This window comes from Serinus canaria, chromosome 3 (genome assembly GCF_022539315.1).
Source record: "Serinus canaria isolate serCan28SL12 chromosome 3, serCan2020, whole genome shotgun sequence".
In the NCBI taxonomy this organism is placed as follows: Eukaryota; Metazoa; Chordata; class Aves; order Passeriformes; family Fringillidae; genus Serinus; species Serinus canaria.
Window position 1 is genome coordinate 23415103 of NC_066316.1, and position 17996 is coordinate 23433098.

A 17996-nucleotide genomic window follows, 5' to 3' on the forward strand; every position below is an offset into this window, starting at 1 on the left:
GTAGAAGACAAGCTCCTTTACATTTTTGTGTCACTGTTTTCGTTTGGTGGCCCCAAAACACTTGAAGAGGTGAGAGAGCTGCACAGAAAAACAGAAAGCAGAAAATGCAGTGAAGTTACTGTACATCTGCAGTGAGACAAAGAACTGCAGGGAACCCCTATAAAGCAGGTTAACAAAATTAATAGTAGAAGAAAACCAATTTGCTCTATAGCTGAGAGAGTTTTTCCAGCAGCAGCTGCAGGGCACCAGATGACAAATCCAGGCATATGTAAACATGTGAAATTTTTTTGATGGACCAGTTTTGCTTCTAGAGAGGAAACTATCTCCATCACATTCAAATGGCCTGTGAATCTCCAAATTAGTATGTAAGTTGGTAAATTAAACAGGGGATCCCCAAAACAATCTCCTGTAGTGCTTGTGGTGCAAGCTTAGGTCTGTGAGACTAAAGTTCTCAGACTTTTGGGTCTGTTCTGTTGAGAAAAGAGGCAGCTGTGCAAATTAGGCATGAGATTTTTTTTCACAGGTGAAAAAGAATATACCTTCTTTTGGGTCACAAAAGTGTGGAATTTTCCTATAAAAGTCTCCATAGTTTTCTTCTAGACGTGGGTAGTATGAGCTGGTCCTCCCATATCTGAGAGCTCCCTGGGAACCCAGCAATAATGACTGGATTACCTAGGGACCAGAAGGCTCATCTTTTAAGTCTGCAGTACCCACAGCATTGCCAGCTTTCTAGAAAAGCTTGAAGAAATATGGGGAGGTAAAACAGGTTTCTCACATCAACTTTTGCCTTAGTTGATGTGTTGGTCTGCAGAATCCATTTCACTTTATTCAGAAATTCTAACAACAATAAGGCATACATTTGTGTTTCTCTGAGTATATATTTTACAGCTTATGTGTTCTCTTATCATGCCAACACGTCCTCTAAATCCCCTGGGGAGGACAAGTACAGCTCTGTGGATGAGTCCCATGCCAGTTTACTGACTAATTTAGCAGCTGCCAATAGCTGAAGATTGAGGCACTGATAATTCCTCTGCACCTCAGACAGGGGTAAAGGAGCTAATTATACTCTGATTGTCTATCAGTTGAGGAAATCCCCAGATGAGGAGTTGTGGGTGTATTTCACTTTTCATACACTGCTTGAGTGATGCGCTGGGAACAGAGGAGGGCAAAAAATAAATTCAGCCCTAATTACTCATACTGAACTTGTGGTCTTCTTAAATATGCTCAACTCAAGGAGCAAACCCAGGGTTGAGAGAGACTTCTTCCAGACTTGTTTTAAGACTGCGCCACTAGAGGCTGTTCTCACTGAAGTGTCTGCCAAAACCCTCTTGAGTCTGTGTTTAAGGAGCAGTCCTGCGTGGAGGTCCTTCCCTGGTGGTGTGCCAGTGTTTTTCCCTTCCTGTTAGAAGACTATCTGAAGATCTTGGACTTGTTCCACTCTTAAACTCCAAGCATCTTTATTGTCTATCTGTCCTTGCAATATGATAGGCCAGAAACTTTTACTGTCTGGCCTTTTGTAAGTCTTGTTTCACAATCCAGGCAATATAGATCTCTCAGTTTCCCATTTCCACTTCTCTAATGTTTGTTATATTCAATTGTATGTCTTGGGGTTCATTTCTGCAGCTCCTGTCTATGCTTCGTGCAGTTTTTCATCTAATCTGCAATTGCTATCTATACTCTCAATCAGCTCATCTCTCTTTATTAGTAATAGATCCAGTCAGTTCTTATGTTTGCATACACTCTAGGATGGTAATGTTTTGTCTTGCCAGCAGACAGAGATTTTAAAGTTGTGATAACCTATATGCTTGTCTGAGAGATGTGAAAATAGTGTTATGAATGTTGTTTATGAAAACTGGGGTTTGCAACCTTCAGTTGTTTTCACATACTGTAGCTGACTGTCCTCAAAGAAGTGACAAGCAGAACAGACAGCATTGGCAAGCCCATCCTTCACATCTGATCCTAGCTAACTAACCATGAAAATCCTCAGCATTTTCCCCCAGTAACCTCTATGTAGATACCACTTTGAGGACAGTTTTATTTAAATCATTCTACACTTTCTTTGCTCCAATATAAAGTCTGATTATACCTTATTTCCTCTTCCTAATTTTTTCTTCTACTGACCTTGCACTATGCATAAACATTCTTCATAGAGAAATTAGTGAGCTATTTGTTGTTAATTTTTTATGTCTCAGTTTTTGTGCCCAGTACATAATGATCCACTTACATCTCAACTTGCATGCTGTAACCTCCACTTTCGACTTCTTCTCTTCCCTGCCAACAAAGCAAGTTTATTTTCTAATAACTTAAAATACCTCCTGTTATTCTTAACTCTCTAAAGATGCTTTCCTCCTTTGTTAATTAATCCTCTCTGTTTCCAAGGATCCTCTGCCTAGGATTGTGCCTGTCTCCTTCTGTGCCATGTTCTGCTCTGGAAAGCAACAGGTAGGCACTTCTGTCCCTCTCCCATTCCTGAGTATTGCAGTAGAAGGATGCCAACCTGCCCAAAAGGGGCTCTTGGCCAGTTTTTGAGCAAGTGTTTTGAAAACTAGTTAGGCAGTTTTCCCACTGTAGACAGCCTCGTGGAATGGCCATTAATTACTCACTGCTGGCTTAACTATGGCCAGAAAAAGGGGGCTTTTGTGCAATTGTCAAACCCTCACCATTATTTCTACATGTTGGTTTTGTATTTAATAGGATTACATGACTTCTTTGCTCTATATGCCAAAATGGATGGTTCCTTTCAGTAATAAAACAAAGCCAATAACCTGAAAGGAACCATGGCTCAAAAGCACAAACTTGACCTCTGAGTGACCTTGACATTTACAGACTAAAAAGAACTTTTCTTTGAACAGACAGAAGTCAGGGAGCCAGCAAGAACCAGGAGAAAATGGTTTTGTTGCTTTCTGATTACATTGTTTAAACCAACATACTACATGGTTTACAATACTTCATTACAATGTATTAGGGCCTGGAGGTGATTTAATGTCTGTTTATAACTGAGACTAATCTTGAAATAAACAAATGAATGTTTGGAAAATGGATGAAGCTGTTCTGCCGGAGACAGCGTTAAATGCATCTCTGAAGAGTAAATCATGACTGTAGAGCACTTAAATGCTTTTTATTTCTACCTTCAGCTGTATTTCAGTCGTTTTATCTAACAAAATTAATCATGGTGCAGTAAAAAATTTCTAATTGGTTAGGACTGCCTAGCAGCCATACATTCTATAACAAATCCACAATTTAAAAACCGTTTAGCCCTTTAAAATCAGGGAAAAAGATAAACTAGAATATGCTGTAGCATTATACTAGGCACCATGGTGATCTAAATTAAATCTGTTACAACCTGTTCTAATTTAAAATTGCTCCGTTGTATGAGTGAAGGGGAAAAGAAGAAGAGTTAGTTCACTTGTTCAGAGCATTTTCATATTCCCAGATAAATCTTTCATCCACCCTGCTTTTGCTTGTGTGCTGTATGTTCCCATTTCCTTTGTGCATTCCCTGCATAACTGCCCATAAATGTGGCTTTAGATGGAGTCAAGAACTCTTTCTCCAGTGGTTCTGTATCAGTTCTGGTCTCCATCAGCCAAGAACAAGCACTGTCATCGAGTGTCACCATCTGATGCCCAGCTGCTCCTGACCCTCAGAAGCTCCTCTGCAGTGCTAAGGCAGAGACCTTGCTACAGGAGGTTGCTCCAGTTTCTTCTGCAGCACTCATCCTGCCATCCATCTCTGCAGGCAACTTCTTGGCCATTTCTGCTTTCTCTCTGTCCTGTCTCTCCTACCACCCAAAGCCCTATTCAAGGCCCCTAGGCACTGCACAGCACATTTCTCTTCTTCTAACATCTGACTCATTTCAAAAATGCCTTGAATTTCCCGAAGTAACAGTCACTAAGCAGTTAACGCTTGATTTGAGAGGAGGGGGAAAAATAAAAAAATGAAGTCTCATGGCTGCTCCAGCCCCAGCACCCACCCACACCCTTCCGGTTGCAGGCTGGAGCGAGAGGGAGCTGGGAGCGCCGGCTGGAGCGGCGGGAGAGGGGCGCTCCTGCAGCGCCGTGCCCGCGCCGCCTGCCGACACCTGGCGCCGGCAGCGGGGAGAGCAGGGAGAACCGACCGGGCTCTTCCCTCGCTTCTCCTGCAGGCATGGCTGAGCAGGACTGCTTAACCTGCCCACCCCACCACATCCTACACCCACTGGAGCAGCTCTGGGGCCCCGAGCTTTAACAGTGCACTTGCCTGCGCTGCAGTGGATGCCGAATACCGTGACTGCTCTTTCTTAGTGCAAGGGTTCTAAAGGTCTGGTCCTGCAGCAACACAACATCAACAGTTGCACTTCATCCACTTCATATTCATGCCTCTATGTATATCATCCCCCCCTTCCTATGTATACTGTCTCTATGTATACCCCCCCTTCCTGTCACTTTCCCACGCAAATACAAGTGGCAGAAGTCTCAAGAATATTTGAGTTTGTTCAAACTTGAAAAGTAGTCAACCACGTGAAAGAGAATCCCGTGAAGGGGAAGCTTGCAACATAAGCCTGTACATTCATTGGCATCAGTAATTGCAGTGAAAGGATGTTAGCTATACAGAACAAATTTCAAGTGGTTCTTGCACATTCCTAGGTGTTGAAGCTGACCACCTCTGAGCCACAAACACAGACTTTCTTCTTACCAGCTCACAGACCTCTTTGTATCCTAAAATCATAGAATGGTTTGGGTTGGAAGACACCTTAAAGATTATCTAGTTTGAAACCCCCTGCTGTTAGCAGGGACACCTTCCTCTAGACCAGGCTGCTCAGAGCTCCATCCAACCTGGCCTTAAACACTTTCAGGGATGAGACATCTTCTGGGCAATCTGTTCCAGTGCCAGACTACCCTCACAATAAAGCATTTCTTCCTAATACATAATCTAAACCTACTCTCTTTAGTTTGAATCCATTCCCCCTTGTCCTGTCACTACAAGCTCTTGTAAAAAGTCCCTCTCTGTCCTTCTTGTAGGATCCTTTCAGGTACTGGAAGGCCACAATTAGAGCACCCTGAAGCCTTCTGTTCTCCAGGCTGAACAATCCCAATTCTCTCAGCATTTCCTCATAGGAGAGGTGCTCCATCCCTCTAACCATCTCAGCTGCCTCCTCTGAACTCCCTCCAACAGGTCCATGTCCTTCCTGTGCTGGGGACCCCAAAGCTGGACACAGCACTGCAGGAGGGCTCTCACCAGAGGGGAGCAGAGAGGCAGAATCCCCTTCCTTGGCTGCTGCCCAAGCTCCTTTTGATGTAGCCCAAAACACATTTGACTTTCTGGGCTGCCAATGAACATTGCTGGGTCATGTCCAGCTTTTCATCCACCAGCACCCCCAATTCCTCGGCAGGGCTGCTCTTGATCTGTTTATCCCCCAGCCTGTATTAACTGCTATGTCTAAATACACACTAGCAGTGTTCTGAATTTACAGTGAAAACAGATGAGATCAGGCACATTTTTGCATGTGCAGTTTTTTTTCCCCTTTGCTCCCATGTTAGTTTTTCCCCCTGTGCAATTCATTAGAGACTATTATCTTAGCTCCTGTTAAATCTCTTTTAGAGGTTGATGTTTTAACTCACCAGCTTGAGCTCTAGACTGCTGACACGTTACGCTGCAGAAAGCAGTGAAATTATCATGGACTGAGTTGGCACTGTATTTTTTCTAAGGCACTGCGTGATGAAAATAAATCATGTTGTCCCCTTGACATGATTCACTAATGAAGATGCACATCCTCTTGCCCTGCCTTCTTACTGGATGTAAGTGAGAGCCCTTCCTCCGTCTTTTTTCTTCATTTCCACTGTGGAAGAAGCCTTCTAATTCTGCACATTGGTTTGCTTAGCAATATTGCTGTTGCCTAATGCAATAAAAATCAGTTATGTAACTGCCTTTGCTAGACTTGCAGAGAGCGTTCACCAGACGGGAACATGGCTACAGTATCTTTATGCTTTCATTATATTTGCTGCTATTATGCAATATGCTCTGCTTTCAGTATATTTTTAAAAATAATTTTCCTTGACATCATGTTTAGAATATTATACACTTATAATCTAAGCTCATGCAAAGACAGAGCAGGGAAAAGAAATAAGCTTATTCAGATTTATTGCTAAAAGGGCTGATATTATAGCACTGGTGCCTCCAAGGAACAAAGAATCGCCTACAGGTTGTCAGATAGTATTTTTAATACTCTAATTCTGAACCAAATTCCTAAAATAACCTGTGTTTGCAGATTACCGTGTGCTCTTTTGTTCTGAATAATGTCTTGCTTAGTGAACTATGTCTTATCAATCCACCAAGTACTGGGTGTCATTGTTCACCTCATTCACAATTCATCTTTTAATTAACATTATCACAGGAAAAATTCTATTTTGGTCAGCATAATTTGTCTTTGGAATTGGCAGTACAGAAATAAAAGAATTACCATCTGAATTTATCTGAAGACTATGAAAGAGATGGTGACTACAAATCTACCTCATCTGGCACTAAAGAGGAAGGGAGGGAAACCATGTAAATGATAATGGCTTTAAAAACTGTATTTGCTATGTAAAAATCACTACGGTCCTTCAGTATCTACTAAGCAAACAGCTTCATCAAAATTACTGTTACTGAAAATACAAACCGGAATTCTACATTTAGACACATGCTTTTTTTTGGTGGAAAGGTTTGCTGACTTAGGGAAGATTTAGGAGATACAAATGTCTTTTCAAAGTGATGTCTTCAGATATAGGTATGTAATATCAACTTCATGCAGCAAAATGCTGATCATTTGCTTTAAACCTCAAATTAAGTTGTAAGTGCATCACTGTTTTAGTGAACAGCCACGGAAATGTCTTTAAAATGTTTTTTAACTGTACCAGGAAATATTTCACAGAGAATTGAAGCATTTCTGAATTTTTCTCCAAAACTCACCTTTCATAATGATTTCCAGAAAACTCCATTAAATAGCATGTTGTTTTTCTGAGTCTTCTTTATAGACATTTATCCCTGCAGTCTAGATGTGCAATATTTTTTATTTACATTCAAATTAGTACAGTGATGTCAAATCGACTGCATCTAAGGTACAGTGAACACTCCAGCAAACCAGCTGCTTAAAAATTCTCTCCAACATCACTTTACCTCTTGATTTCATCCATTTCTAGTTGCAAATGCAACAGGCCCTGAAGATGAACATGTTCAAGCAGCATTCAGCTAGGATAACAGGAATTATTGTATGCTGAGTCCTCTGGAGCATCTTCTACTGGAGGTCCTTTCTCTTTCAAACCAGCTGGGCTTCAGCTTGGCTGCCATGGGTGAGTTCTGGTGCATCAAGAAGCAGTCTTCTAGTGGGTATTTCATTAGTACCTTCTAAAACAGATTTAAGAAAGGAACCATCCGTCTCCCCTGTGACAATTAATATTTCCTCAATTATGCCTATTGTACTGGTTTAGGACAGGGTAGAGTTATTTTTCTTCCCAGTGGTTCTCTAGTACAGGGTTTTATTTTGGATTTGTGCTGAACACAGTGTTGATAATATGGAGGTGTTTTTTGTTATTGCTGAGAGGGGCTTACACATCTTTCTGCTTTTTGTGCTGGTAAGTTGGGGGTGTGTGGGATGCTGGAAGGAGACACAGCTGACCAAAGGGATATTCCAGACCATAGGACATCATGCTCAGTGTATAAAATGGGGAACAGAAGGAAAAGGGAGGAACTTTTTGATGGTGTTTGTCTTTACAAGTAAATGCTACACGTGATCCGGCCCTGCTTTCCTGGAGATGGCTGAACAGCTGCCTGCCCTTGGGAAGCAGTGAATTGATTCCTTGTTTTTATTTGTTTGTGAGTGCAGCTTATGCTTTACCCATTAAATTGTCTTTATCTCAAGCACAATTTTTCTACCTTTTACCCTCCCAATTCTTTCCCCAGTCCTACTGGCTGGGGGGTAAGCAAGTGGCTTTGTGGCACTTGGTTGCTCTCTGGGGTTAAACCAGGGCACATTTTTACATTGTGTTAATGGACACAGCATTGATTAAAAATAGTCATTGAAGTTCATTGATCCCCAGTCAAACTATCATTTAGGTCTTGGTTTCTTTTTTTTTTTTTTTTTTTTTTTTTTTTTTATTTTTAATGGCAGAGACAAGCAGCACTTGAACAGACAGCTTGGGACATGAAAGAGGTATGGATGACATCTGCATCTTTCATAACCATGGTCTGTAGCATTCTATGGACTATCTTGTGTGTTGAAAGCATGGTGAGGCCCAGAAACTTCTCAGCTAGAGCAGAGAAATGCCATGAAGGTTTTTAACCCTGCTGAAGCTTTAAAATTGCCTCTATTTCTCTCTTTCAGTTTCTGATAATTGACTTGGTAGGACTCGGGCTTTTTGGCAGAAGATAAAGGCAGTGTCCTCAACCTTAATTAATACTCCTGAATTTGAATAGTGTCTTTGCTTATAAAGTCAATGGCACAGGCTAAATATTATGGAAAATTCTTCCCAAAGCTGTAAAAAATGATACTCAGGAAGCTGGTATGTTCATATTGAAATAATAGCTTTGGAGGGTAAATTTATGTAGGTTAATTTCTGTTTGGGTTGCCCACTTTGCTAGGTAAAATAAGATGCTTTTCACATTACTAAACTCCAGGATTTTTCTAACATTTAATTTGTGCAGCCCAGAAAGGGAAACAATTAAGTCATACAGCTTTCCTTCACCCTGTGCTATTTTCCAAAGAAGATTCATATTCTGTATTCCTTAGGCATGCACAGTGCATGAATGAGAAACAGTGTGGGCTTTACTGATCTTCTAAGGAATATATAATTATTTTCTGCATTTAAGAACAATTACTTAAGAAGTGGCAAAGGAGATAAAAATAAGTACAGTAAAATATGTACCCTGCATATAGGAAGGGTACATACAAAAGGAATTTATGCTTATTCTTGGGAAACTCAATATTTAAATTATTAATTGAGGGAAGAATGAAGAGAACGGGGAGAAAAAGAGATAAAAAAAAGGAAGAAGCAACCATGCATACTCACTATGAGCATGCTTACAAAGTTTTAAGGAATATAAGATGTGAAGCTGCACTCAACTCACTCTCAATGCACAGCTTTGCTGTAACTTAGCACTGTTTGGCAAAGGCAACATTTTAAGGTGCCTTCAGCTAGTACTGCAGGCAGTTATGACTTGCTCTGCCTTTCCTACCTGTTTATTCCCCTCCCATGCATTGTCTAGATTTGGAAGTGTAAATTCTCCAGAGCAGAGATTTCCTCAGCAGGATTTGCTAGGTTGGGGTCCTGCTGGGCAGGTCCTTAGCCATGAAGGCTGATAGGCGGTGTGAGGTAGAAATAGTACTCAGTTTGTGCTTATGTCCATGCAGAAGTTGCCAGCAAGCGAAGGAAGGTGTGTTTTTAAGCCTCAGCACACTCAGGTGCCCCGTGGCTGCCCGCACGGTCAGACACGTCTGCTTGGTTTGGGCCCAGCTGTAATTACAGAGGTGCAAGGCAAGCCCATGGGTACAGCAGCGGTACAACAGGTTCTCAGAAAGGCCTCGCAAGATGCTGAGTCTGTATGTGCTGAAAAGGAGTTATGGAGGATGATTGTTTGCTGGGTTTCATGGTGGTGCCTTGTTTTTTAAGAGGCAGACTGGCCTCCCTACTTGAGTGAGCAAGCCGAAACTCAATTTGGGTCACCCCCTGGAAGCTGAGCAACAGAATTTATAGCTTCTGCTATTTAGTAACCCTTGTCTTAAAGCCATAGACGCCACATTCATATAATTTACCGGTTTATTTTCTTTCCACCTGCATGGAGTGTCAGAAGCTTCCAGGAAGTCCTCACTGCCCACTGGCAGCACTGACAAGGGCATTTCAGCTGAGGGGGTCACCCAGCTTTGCCAGCCACACTGGAGATGTCCCCAGTCCCAGACATTGCTTGGCACTGGGGGAGACTGGTGAACGACAAGCTGGGGCTGCTGCTGTTCAACAAGCTGTCCATGAGCCAGCAGCGTCCTTGTGGCCAAGGCAGCCGACAAAATCCTGGGGTGCATTAGGAAAAGCATTGCCAGCAAGTCGGAGGAGGTGATCCTGCCCCTCCTTTCAGCTCTGGTGAAGCCTCACCTGGAGTGCTGTGTCCAGTTCTGGGCTCCTCAGTACGGGAGAGATGCGGAGCTTCTGCAGCAGGTCCAGTGAAGGGCAGGGAGGACGACTGAGAGACTGGGGGATCTCTCTTTTGAGGAAAGGCTGAGGGAGCTGGGCCTGTTCAGCCTCAAGAAGAGATGACTGAGAGGTGACCTCATCAATGTCTACCAGGATGTGAAGGGAGGGTGTCAAGAGGATGGAGCTGGGCTCTTCTCAGTGCTGCTGAGCAATAGCACAAGAGGCAAGGGGTAGAAAGTGAAGTACAGAACTTCCACCTGAACTTGAGAAAGAACTTTTTTACAGTGCAGTGACTGGGCACTGGAAAGGATTGCTCAGAGAGGCTGTGAAGTCTCCCTCACTGGAGATACTCAGGAACCGTCTGAAAGAAAACCCGTGCCGTGTGCTCTGGGATGACCCTGCTTGAGCAGGGACGTTGAACCCTTCCGGCCTGACCCATCCCGTGATCCTGGGATTCCGTGAGGCGAGAAGGGCAGGCGGCCCGCGGAGGCGGCCGGGGGCGGGTACCGACTGCCGGCCCGGCCCGGCCCCGCAGCTCCCGCGGCCCCGAGCACGGAACGCCGTGTGCCCTCCGAGCAGCGCCGCGGAAGGACTGCAGCCCCCAGAACGCGGCGCGGCGGCCGCTGACGTACGGGAGGCGGGGCGGAAGTGTGTGTTCCCCGGGCTGGGCGGCCGCCCGGGCCCCGTTCCGGCTGTCCCGGCCTCGGCCTCAGCGGCGCGGGGCAGGGGGCAGGAGGAGGCAGAAGATGGCGGCGGACCTGGAGGCGGAGGTGCAGGCCATTGACAAGAGCCTGCTGGAGTGCTCCGCCGAGGAGATCGCCGTGGTGAGGCGGCGGGCCCGGCGGGGGGAGGGAGGGAGTGGGGGCTCGGAGGCCGCGGCAGGCACCGGCCTGGGGGGCCGTTCCCGAGGCCGAGGCGAGGCCGCTCCGCGGGGCGAGCGAGCTCTCCGGGAGGGGGTGTCCCTGCCGGGGCTGGCTCTGAGGGCACCCCCGGCCGGCAGCGGTGTCCCGCTGTGGCCTCGGCGCTCTGTTGTCGCCAGCGTCGCTGTTGCAGCAGCCGAAGTCCATGGCAGCGATCAGCCAGCTTTTCCTGTTGTGCCGGCTGGCGCAGGTGGCTCCCTGGGACGTGGCCATCCCCTGCCGGGGGCGGCCGGGCATATCGCCCCTTCCTTAACTGCTTCCTGAAGTTACCTTCCTCCGCCTCTGCTTCCCCTTCGCCTCTCTCTGCCGGCAATCACGCCTGGAACTGAGGATATCCCCCCCTATTAATTTAGGTGGATGTCTGACCCCAAATACGCTTTTCAGTGTTAAAGTGCCACTACAGGAATTTTTCCTTCCTCCCCACTCTTTAAGATGCGGTTCTAGAAAAGCTTGCAGTAGTTAATTTTAGGGTTATTAGAATGAGGTGTTTGTAAGAGGAAATATTAGTAAAATCAGTGTGAAGAAATTTGAAGAAATCATTTGAAGAAATCTACTTCTGTTTATATACTTTTCCTGTTCTCACAAAGAGTAGTTGAAAGAGGAATGTAGTTTCGAGGGTAAAGTCTTAGGAGGAAGTTTTGTTTCTGACATAAATGTTTGTCCATTTAGACACTTGGGCATTTGAGGAACTGGATGTGTGTGTTAAATTTTTGAGACTGCTCATGTGCATATGGTAGGATAAAAACTTGAAGAGCTGTCTGTGTGTGTCTCAGTGGGAATTACATTGGCTGTTTTCTAATGAAAATAAAAGACTGTTATAATTCAGATTATCCTCAGATTATGCTTGTATCTTCAGTGCAGACAAAGGTATGATTAGATGGGCAAATGTGCAGTTAGCTGTATGCTAGCTAGTTTAGCTCCAGGATTAGTCTTGCTTCTTCTCTACAGCAAACCAAATAATTCCATCAAACATTTATAAAGTAGTCCAAATTGAGCCCAAATTACCTTGTCTGTGTGAATAGCAGATGGATTTTTTGGGTCACACTGTAGGTAAACTCAAGGCAATCGTGAACCCAGGGGAATGCATTTAGGAATTTGCTGTAGGTAGCAGTGCCAGCTTAAATGTAGTCAATTCTTTCTTGTTTTTATTTGTCATCACCTGCACAAGTTCTGAAATCTATCATTCCAGTTCTGAAATCTATCATTCAAATCTAATGTGGCTTTTCTGCCTCCTTTGCTGATAGCATTACTTTGCTGATAGCCTATTATTAACAAAACTAATACTACCCCAAGGCAATAGTTGCTGCACTTAAGGCTTCAGTTTGTCATGGCAGCAACTTAATGATAACCTCCCAAAGAACAAAAATAATAAAAATTAGTTCTCTTTAATATAACATGAGCCTACATGAAAGTATTTTTTTTTGTGTAGCTAAAAACCCCATAAATTGTACATTTTAGCTTTTGAAACAGATGAGTTATTTTATGGCTTATTAGAATTCTACAGTTTGTTCTTCTGGTATCTCTTACTTAGATGGGAATTTAATAGAAACCCTGATGAACCATTAGGTATTTACTTATGTAAGGTGTTGTTTGATCAGTACTTTACACTTTTTTTTTTCCCCAGGGCAGTAGAGTTGTTGCAGGAGAGTAAGTGTGAAGAGGGAGGAAGTGAAGAGGAATACACTTTCCTTTTTAATAAAAAACCTATCTTGGGAGAGTAGAATATTAGCTTGTCTTGCGTGTGATTTCAGGGTAGGAGAAAGACAAATACTAATTGAAACCTTGCCTAAATGCAGAATGCTTTTATGAAAGAACAAATTCCGAAGTTTTGAGTAGATTTTCTGGAGTTCAGTGCTCCCCAAGTAGCGATTGATAAAGGCAGTGCAACCTGTGTTATACCTATGTATTTATTTCTATTAACAGTCTTACTTGCACAGCAGACCTGTGAGTTGCCTTCCTGGCAGCTCTTAGAGTCACATCTGTTTCCTTGTCCTAGTAGCCTGGATTTCCTTCTGATATTATTTCATCCAGGATCTGATTTTCAAAACTGTATGCGCAGTTATGTGTATAGAACTGGCTCCACAAACAGATTTAGGTGTGATGACGTTCATCATTGCCACACCTAACTCTCAGACAGCTACTCCCAGAATTTTTGGGATGGGAAAGCCATTTACTCGAGGAACAAGAATTTTCTCTGCTTAGGTATTTGTCTGAGCTTGTAGTACAGCTAATGTGCACTGTGTGTTTTCTAGAGAGAAATTAGTAATATACTGCTGAATTAAAAGATTGATGTTAAAGATATTTTGCTGAAAAATTCCTGCAGTTTAATAGCTAGGACATGCTATAGAAAATAATGCAAAACCAAGCTTATTAAATGGAAATCATGGAAAATATTAAGTCACTGCCACTGTGATTGAGTTGGTTCCTGGCAGTAGTAGCAGTTTGGCAAAACTGATGAAAGGAGAGGAAAAGATGAATGAACTGGCAGGAAAAATTCTTGTTTAAAACTTTATTTTTAATCTTTTTTTTTCCTATGGTATTTTCTGAATCGTGGTGGGAATGGTGAGATAATCTGTAGATTTCTAGATTCTTGGCTATGGCTTTTTGGCAGCCTCTTCCCATGGACTTCCTTGGGAAAAAACTGGGCTTTTACCATCAAAGCTAAATGAATATAGAAAGATTTAGTCAAACTTAGGAAAAAAGAAGTGAAGAAAGCACCCTGACGAATAAGGGTTTTTTAAAATACCAAGTTCTACTTCAGAAAAACATATCTAATAAATGAAACTACTTTAGTATATTTTAAAAAAAGGCAAAAAATGCAATCAGTCTGCACAGATGCTCAGCTGACTCTGAATGTCTGTATCCTGAGGAACTTACTACAACTGTGTTATCTCAAACATAAGTTCTTTAGAGTAAGTTATAAATAATTCAGAGTAAATCAAGCTCTAATATTTGATCACCAAACCCATTTATTTTGGCATAATTAATTCTGCATTTCCATGCACAGTTTTAGGTTGATTTTGAACTCTTTTTTTTTTTTGCCAGGGGGTATCTGGTTGTCACATTTACAATGAGAAATGGCATGCTGAGGCTGTTTATGTAACACAAGATTTAATCAGTGGACACTTGCAGTATCTGCTTGCTGCCATTTGTTCCTTATAAAAACCTTGCAGTCTTAACTTAGAGTTTAAACCTTTCTAAATTTGTTATCCACAAGGCAGAAATAAAACAAATGTTGTCTCCTCAAGTTTTTTTTTTTTATTATATGTGTATATACGGGGGAGGGGTGGGGGGAAACAAACTATGGGAAGCTGTGAGTTTTTTAGTGGCTTAGGGCAGTTCTGTGGTTTGATGCCTTTTAAAAACGGCCAACATTGTTTTTTACAATTGATTGACTAGGAGAATTGTAGTGAGCTGACCTTGGCTGGGTGCCAAATACCCACCAAAGCTGCTCTCTCACTCCCCAGCTGGAGAGGGGAGAAAATACAAGAAAAGGCATGTGGTGGAGATAAGAAGTGGGAAAGGTTACTCACCAGTTACTGTCATTCGCAAAACAAACTTGAAACAGACTAGGGGAAACATTTATTTTCTTTATCGTCAATCAAATCAGAGTAGGGTAATGAGAGACAAAACCAAATCTTAGAAACACTTTCCCCCCATCCTTCTCTTCTTCCCTGGATCAAGTTCACTCGTGTTTTCCCTACTGCCTCTCCTGCACAGCACAGGTGGATGCAGAATGGGGTATGTGGTCAGTTCCTCATGTTGTCCCTGTACTCCTTCCTCCTCAAGGGGAGGACTCCTCACCTCCTTCCTTTGCACTAGTGTGGGCTCACTCCCATGGAGGACAGTCCTCCATGAGCTTTTCCAGTGTCAGTCCTTCCCATGGGCTACAGTTCCTCATGAACTGCTCCTGCCTGGGTCTCTTACAGGGAATGCAGTCCTTCAGGAACAGTGTGGGTTTCCCGTGGTGTCACCAGTCCCGCCAGCAAACCTGCTCCAGCTTGGGCTTGTCTCTCATGGGTTCACAGGTCCTGCCAGGAGCCAGCTCCAGCCTTGGCTTCCTACTGTGGAGTCACAGCCTCTTAGCAACATCCAGCTGTTGTGACTAGCATGGGATCCCCCATGAGCTGCAGGTGGATCTCTGTTCCCTGCTGGATCTCCATGGGCTGCAGGGAGATCTCTGTTCTGGTGTCTGGAGCACCTCCTGTCCCTCCTTCTGCGCTGATTTTGGTGTCTGCAGAGCTGTTATTTTCCCATATTCTCTCTCACATCTCCCAGCTGCTCTTTTTGTCCCCTTAAATATGCTATTTCCTGTTAAATCTGTTATCCCAGAAGTTCTGCTGCTGTCTCTGATGGGCTCAGCTTTGGCCAGTTGCGGGTCCATCTTGGAGCCATCTGGTGCTGCCTCTCGAACATAGAGAAGCTTCTGGCAGCTTTAATAGAAGCCAGCCTGTAGCCCCCTTGCTACCAAGACCTTGCCTCACAAACCCAGTGCAAGAATTCATGGATCTAACATCACTCTTGAAATAGTAATTCCAATGAGTTACTTTGGTTGAAGGAGAAACCAAAACTCCTTCTTTTCCACAGGTGATTTGTTGAAATAAATGAGAAAGGGACTGTTATCTAATGCTGTGTTTGCTTTTCTCCATGTACTTTTTGTCTCTGTTACTTGCCAACTCCAGGCTCCCACTGATCCTCTGTGTCCCAAGCTGGCAGGATCTGTCTGCACTCCAGAGAAATGTGAACAACATAGTCTAGGCCTAAAAATCACTGTATCCTAAAAATCTCTGCCAACATTTTACTGGCCATTCATCCTGGAGGGAAATTTTAGTGAATTTTTCTCTTAAATCTTCTGTATGTCAAAAGGATAAAATGTGAGCAAGGAAACTAATTCTTCCTTTTCTAACATCTGTCTTTTGTGATCATTTAGATTTAACACTTAAAAGGAAGCATGCCTTTCTAGTTTTGCAATGATATTTTAGATATTTCATATAGAAATAAAATAACCTATATGGCTAGAACTATGTTTGATGTGTTTATTAATGAATAATTTGTGTTCTCATTTTTTCTAACATAAAAGAAATGGCTGCAAGCAAATGACCTTCAAAAAGAAGTATACCAGCATTTGGCCTATTATGTGCCAAAAATTTACTGCAGGGGTCCTAACCCTGCCCCTCAGAGAGAAGACATGCTGGCACAACACGTTTTGCTGGGACCAATGGAATGGTATCTTTGTGGTGAAGATCCTGCATTTGGTTTTCCAAAGCTTGAGCAAGCAAACAAACCTTCCCATCTGTGTGGCCGCGTCTTTAAAGTGGGAGAGCCTACGTATTCTTGCAGGTAGTTCAACTTAACATTGTGAAGTATTTATGATTTGTGAAGTCATGGAACATTTTGCAATAAGAATATACTGTCCTAATGAAAAATTAAAAACCGAAATAATGTTTTTAAAGTAACTTTGCAGTCTTTCATGGCAAGTGTTATCACGGAAAATTAACGCTACAGATACATAAATGGAAAAATATTAATTAGTATAATGTAGAGTGTTTTCTGTAGGAAAGAAATGCAAGATTAAGAAAGAATTTGGGGTGACCTTTCAGGGTGGTTTAAGGCCATTAATCAGAAGTAAGTTGGCAAGTGTATGTGTGTGCCTTTTGGGTGTTTAGTATCAGCTGTTAGTGTTGATCTTGTATTTCGGACCTCTTTCCATGACCTCCTAAACCAATCTATCAGATGCTTAAAACAAGCATATCAGCTTCTAGCTCCTTCCCTACCTCTATCTCTAGATCTCTCTAAAAATACTTTTGCTTGAAAGAGAACAGAAAGTTCCTAACCAATTACAAGTATTTAAAAGAATCTTCAGTTTTAAGCCATTGTATTACTAGCTGTAGGTTCATTTTCATCTTCTATTTTCTGAACTGTTTCTGGTTTAAAGTTTTGTTTGTGTCACAAATTCCTGTCATTTTGTGTGGTTTCTACCACTCACTGGGACACTTGAACACTTGGTGAGGTGACATGGGGACAGAATGTCTCTCCAGTTTCAAGGGTTTATTTGTCTGGGTTTCCACCCCCTTCATTTACAAGGAGAGAATGATAGTGGAAGAATTTTTAGTGCTCTCCTCTTCTAGAAACATAATACCTTACTGGCCTTAGGGTTTGGAAATGCTTTGAGACCTCTTTATAGTGAGAGAGATAAGATTAAACTGGTGGGTACTTCAGATATGTACTGAGTTGTTGGTCTTGAAAAAGCAAGTGTGTTTAGAAGAAAATTACAGACTTCCCAACATTTTCATTGCTCCATATGAAGAGTATTTGATCATTAACGTACTGAGGATAGAGTCCCTCTCTTTTTTTTTGTTGATCAGGAAACATTTAATTCCTGCTGTGTGCTAATTTTCTTTAACTTATGGCTGGTAATGAAGATTAATGAGAGTTTAAATTAAGCTTTTGTGGAATACAGCAAAGAATTATTTTCCAAGTCCATGTTAGAAAGCAGTGGATTTTCTGTTCAGTTGTAAAACTTTCAGGTCTCCTTCTGCTGTAGGTATAGGCACAGTTACTTGTCTGAGAAATTACTTGACAAATGGTACTGAATTTGTAAGTATACTGCCATGAGTTTGGAGCTCTGAGGAATCAACATTCTGTATTTTAGAACTGATTTACCAAATCCTGAATGCATGTTGTTGCATTATGTGGTAGTTTGTTTGTTTTTTTAATCTAAAAAAATAATACCATGGACATAAACTATTCTAAAAGAGAAGAATATTGTGTAATTTTGCTTTGACATTTTCACCTTTAGTGGCTCCTCTGGAGAAAACACATGTGCATAGTAAGTCATGGTTGCCATCATTTATTTTGGTTACATGAAATTAAAAGAATTTTTGGTAATGAAATTTCATGTGATCTCTAGTGTTTTCTTTTAAACAAAATAAGTTGTTTC

The 17996-nt window shown here is 42.4% G+C and overlaps 1 protein-coding gene across 3 annotated transcripts in view; it reads left to right on the forward strand.

Moving 5' to 3' along the window:
• Nucleotides 1–10685: 10685 nt before the first annotated feature.
• UBR2 (ubiquitin protein ligase E3 component n-recognin 2) overlaps nt 10686–17996 on the forward strand; it is a 55128-nt gene continuing 47817 nt past the window's right edge. Inside the window, exons 1-2 of one of the 3 annotated variants that reach the window (XM_030235557.2) lie at nt 10686–10960; nt 16137–16396. In XM_030235557.2, the coding sequence (XP_030091417.1) occupies nt 10883–10960; nt 16137–16396 (338 nt within the window). In that variant the 5' untranslated portion in view covers nt 10686–10882. The remainder of the gene's footprint in view (nt 10961–16136; nt 16397–17996) is intronic. The other 2 variants (XM_009091030.4, XM_009091022.4) reach the window with 2 other exon arrangements.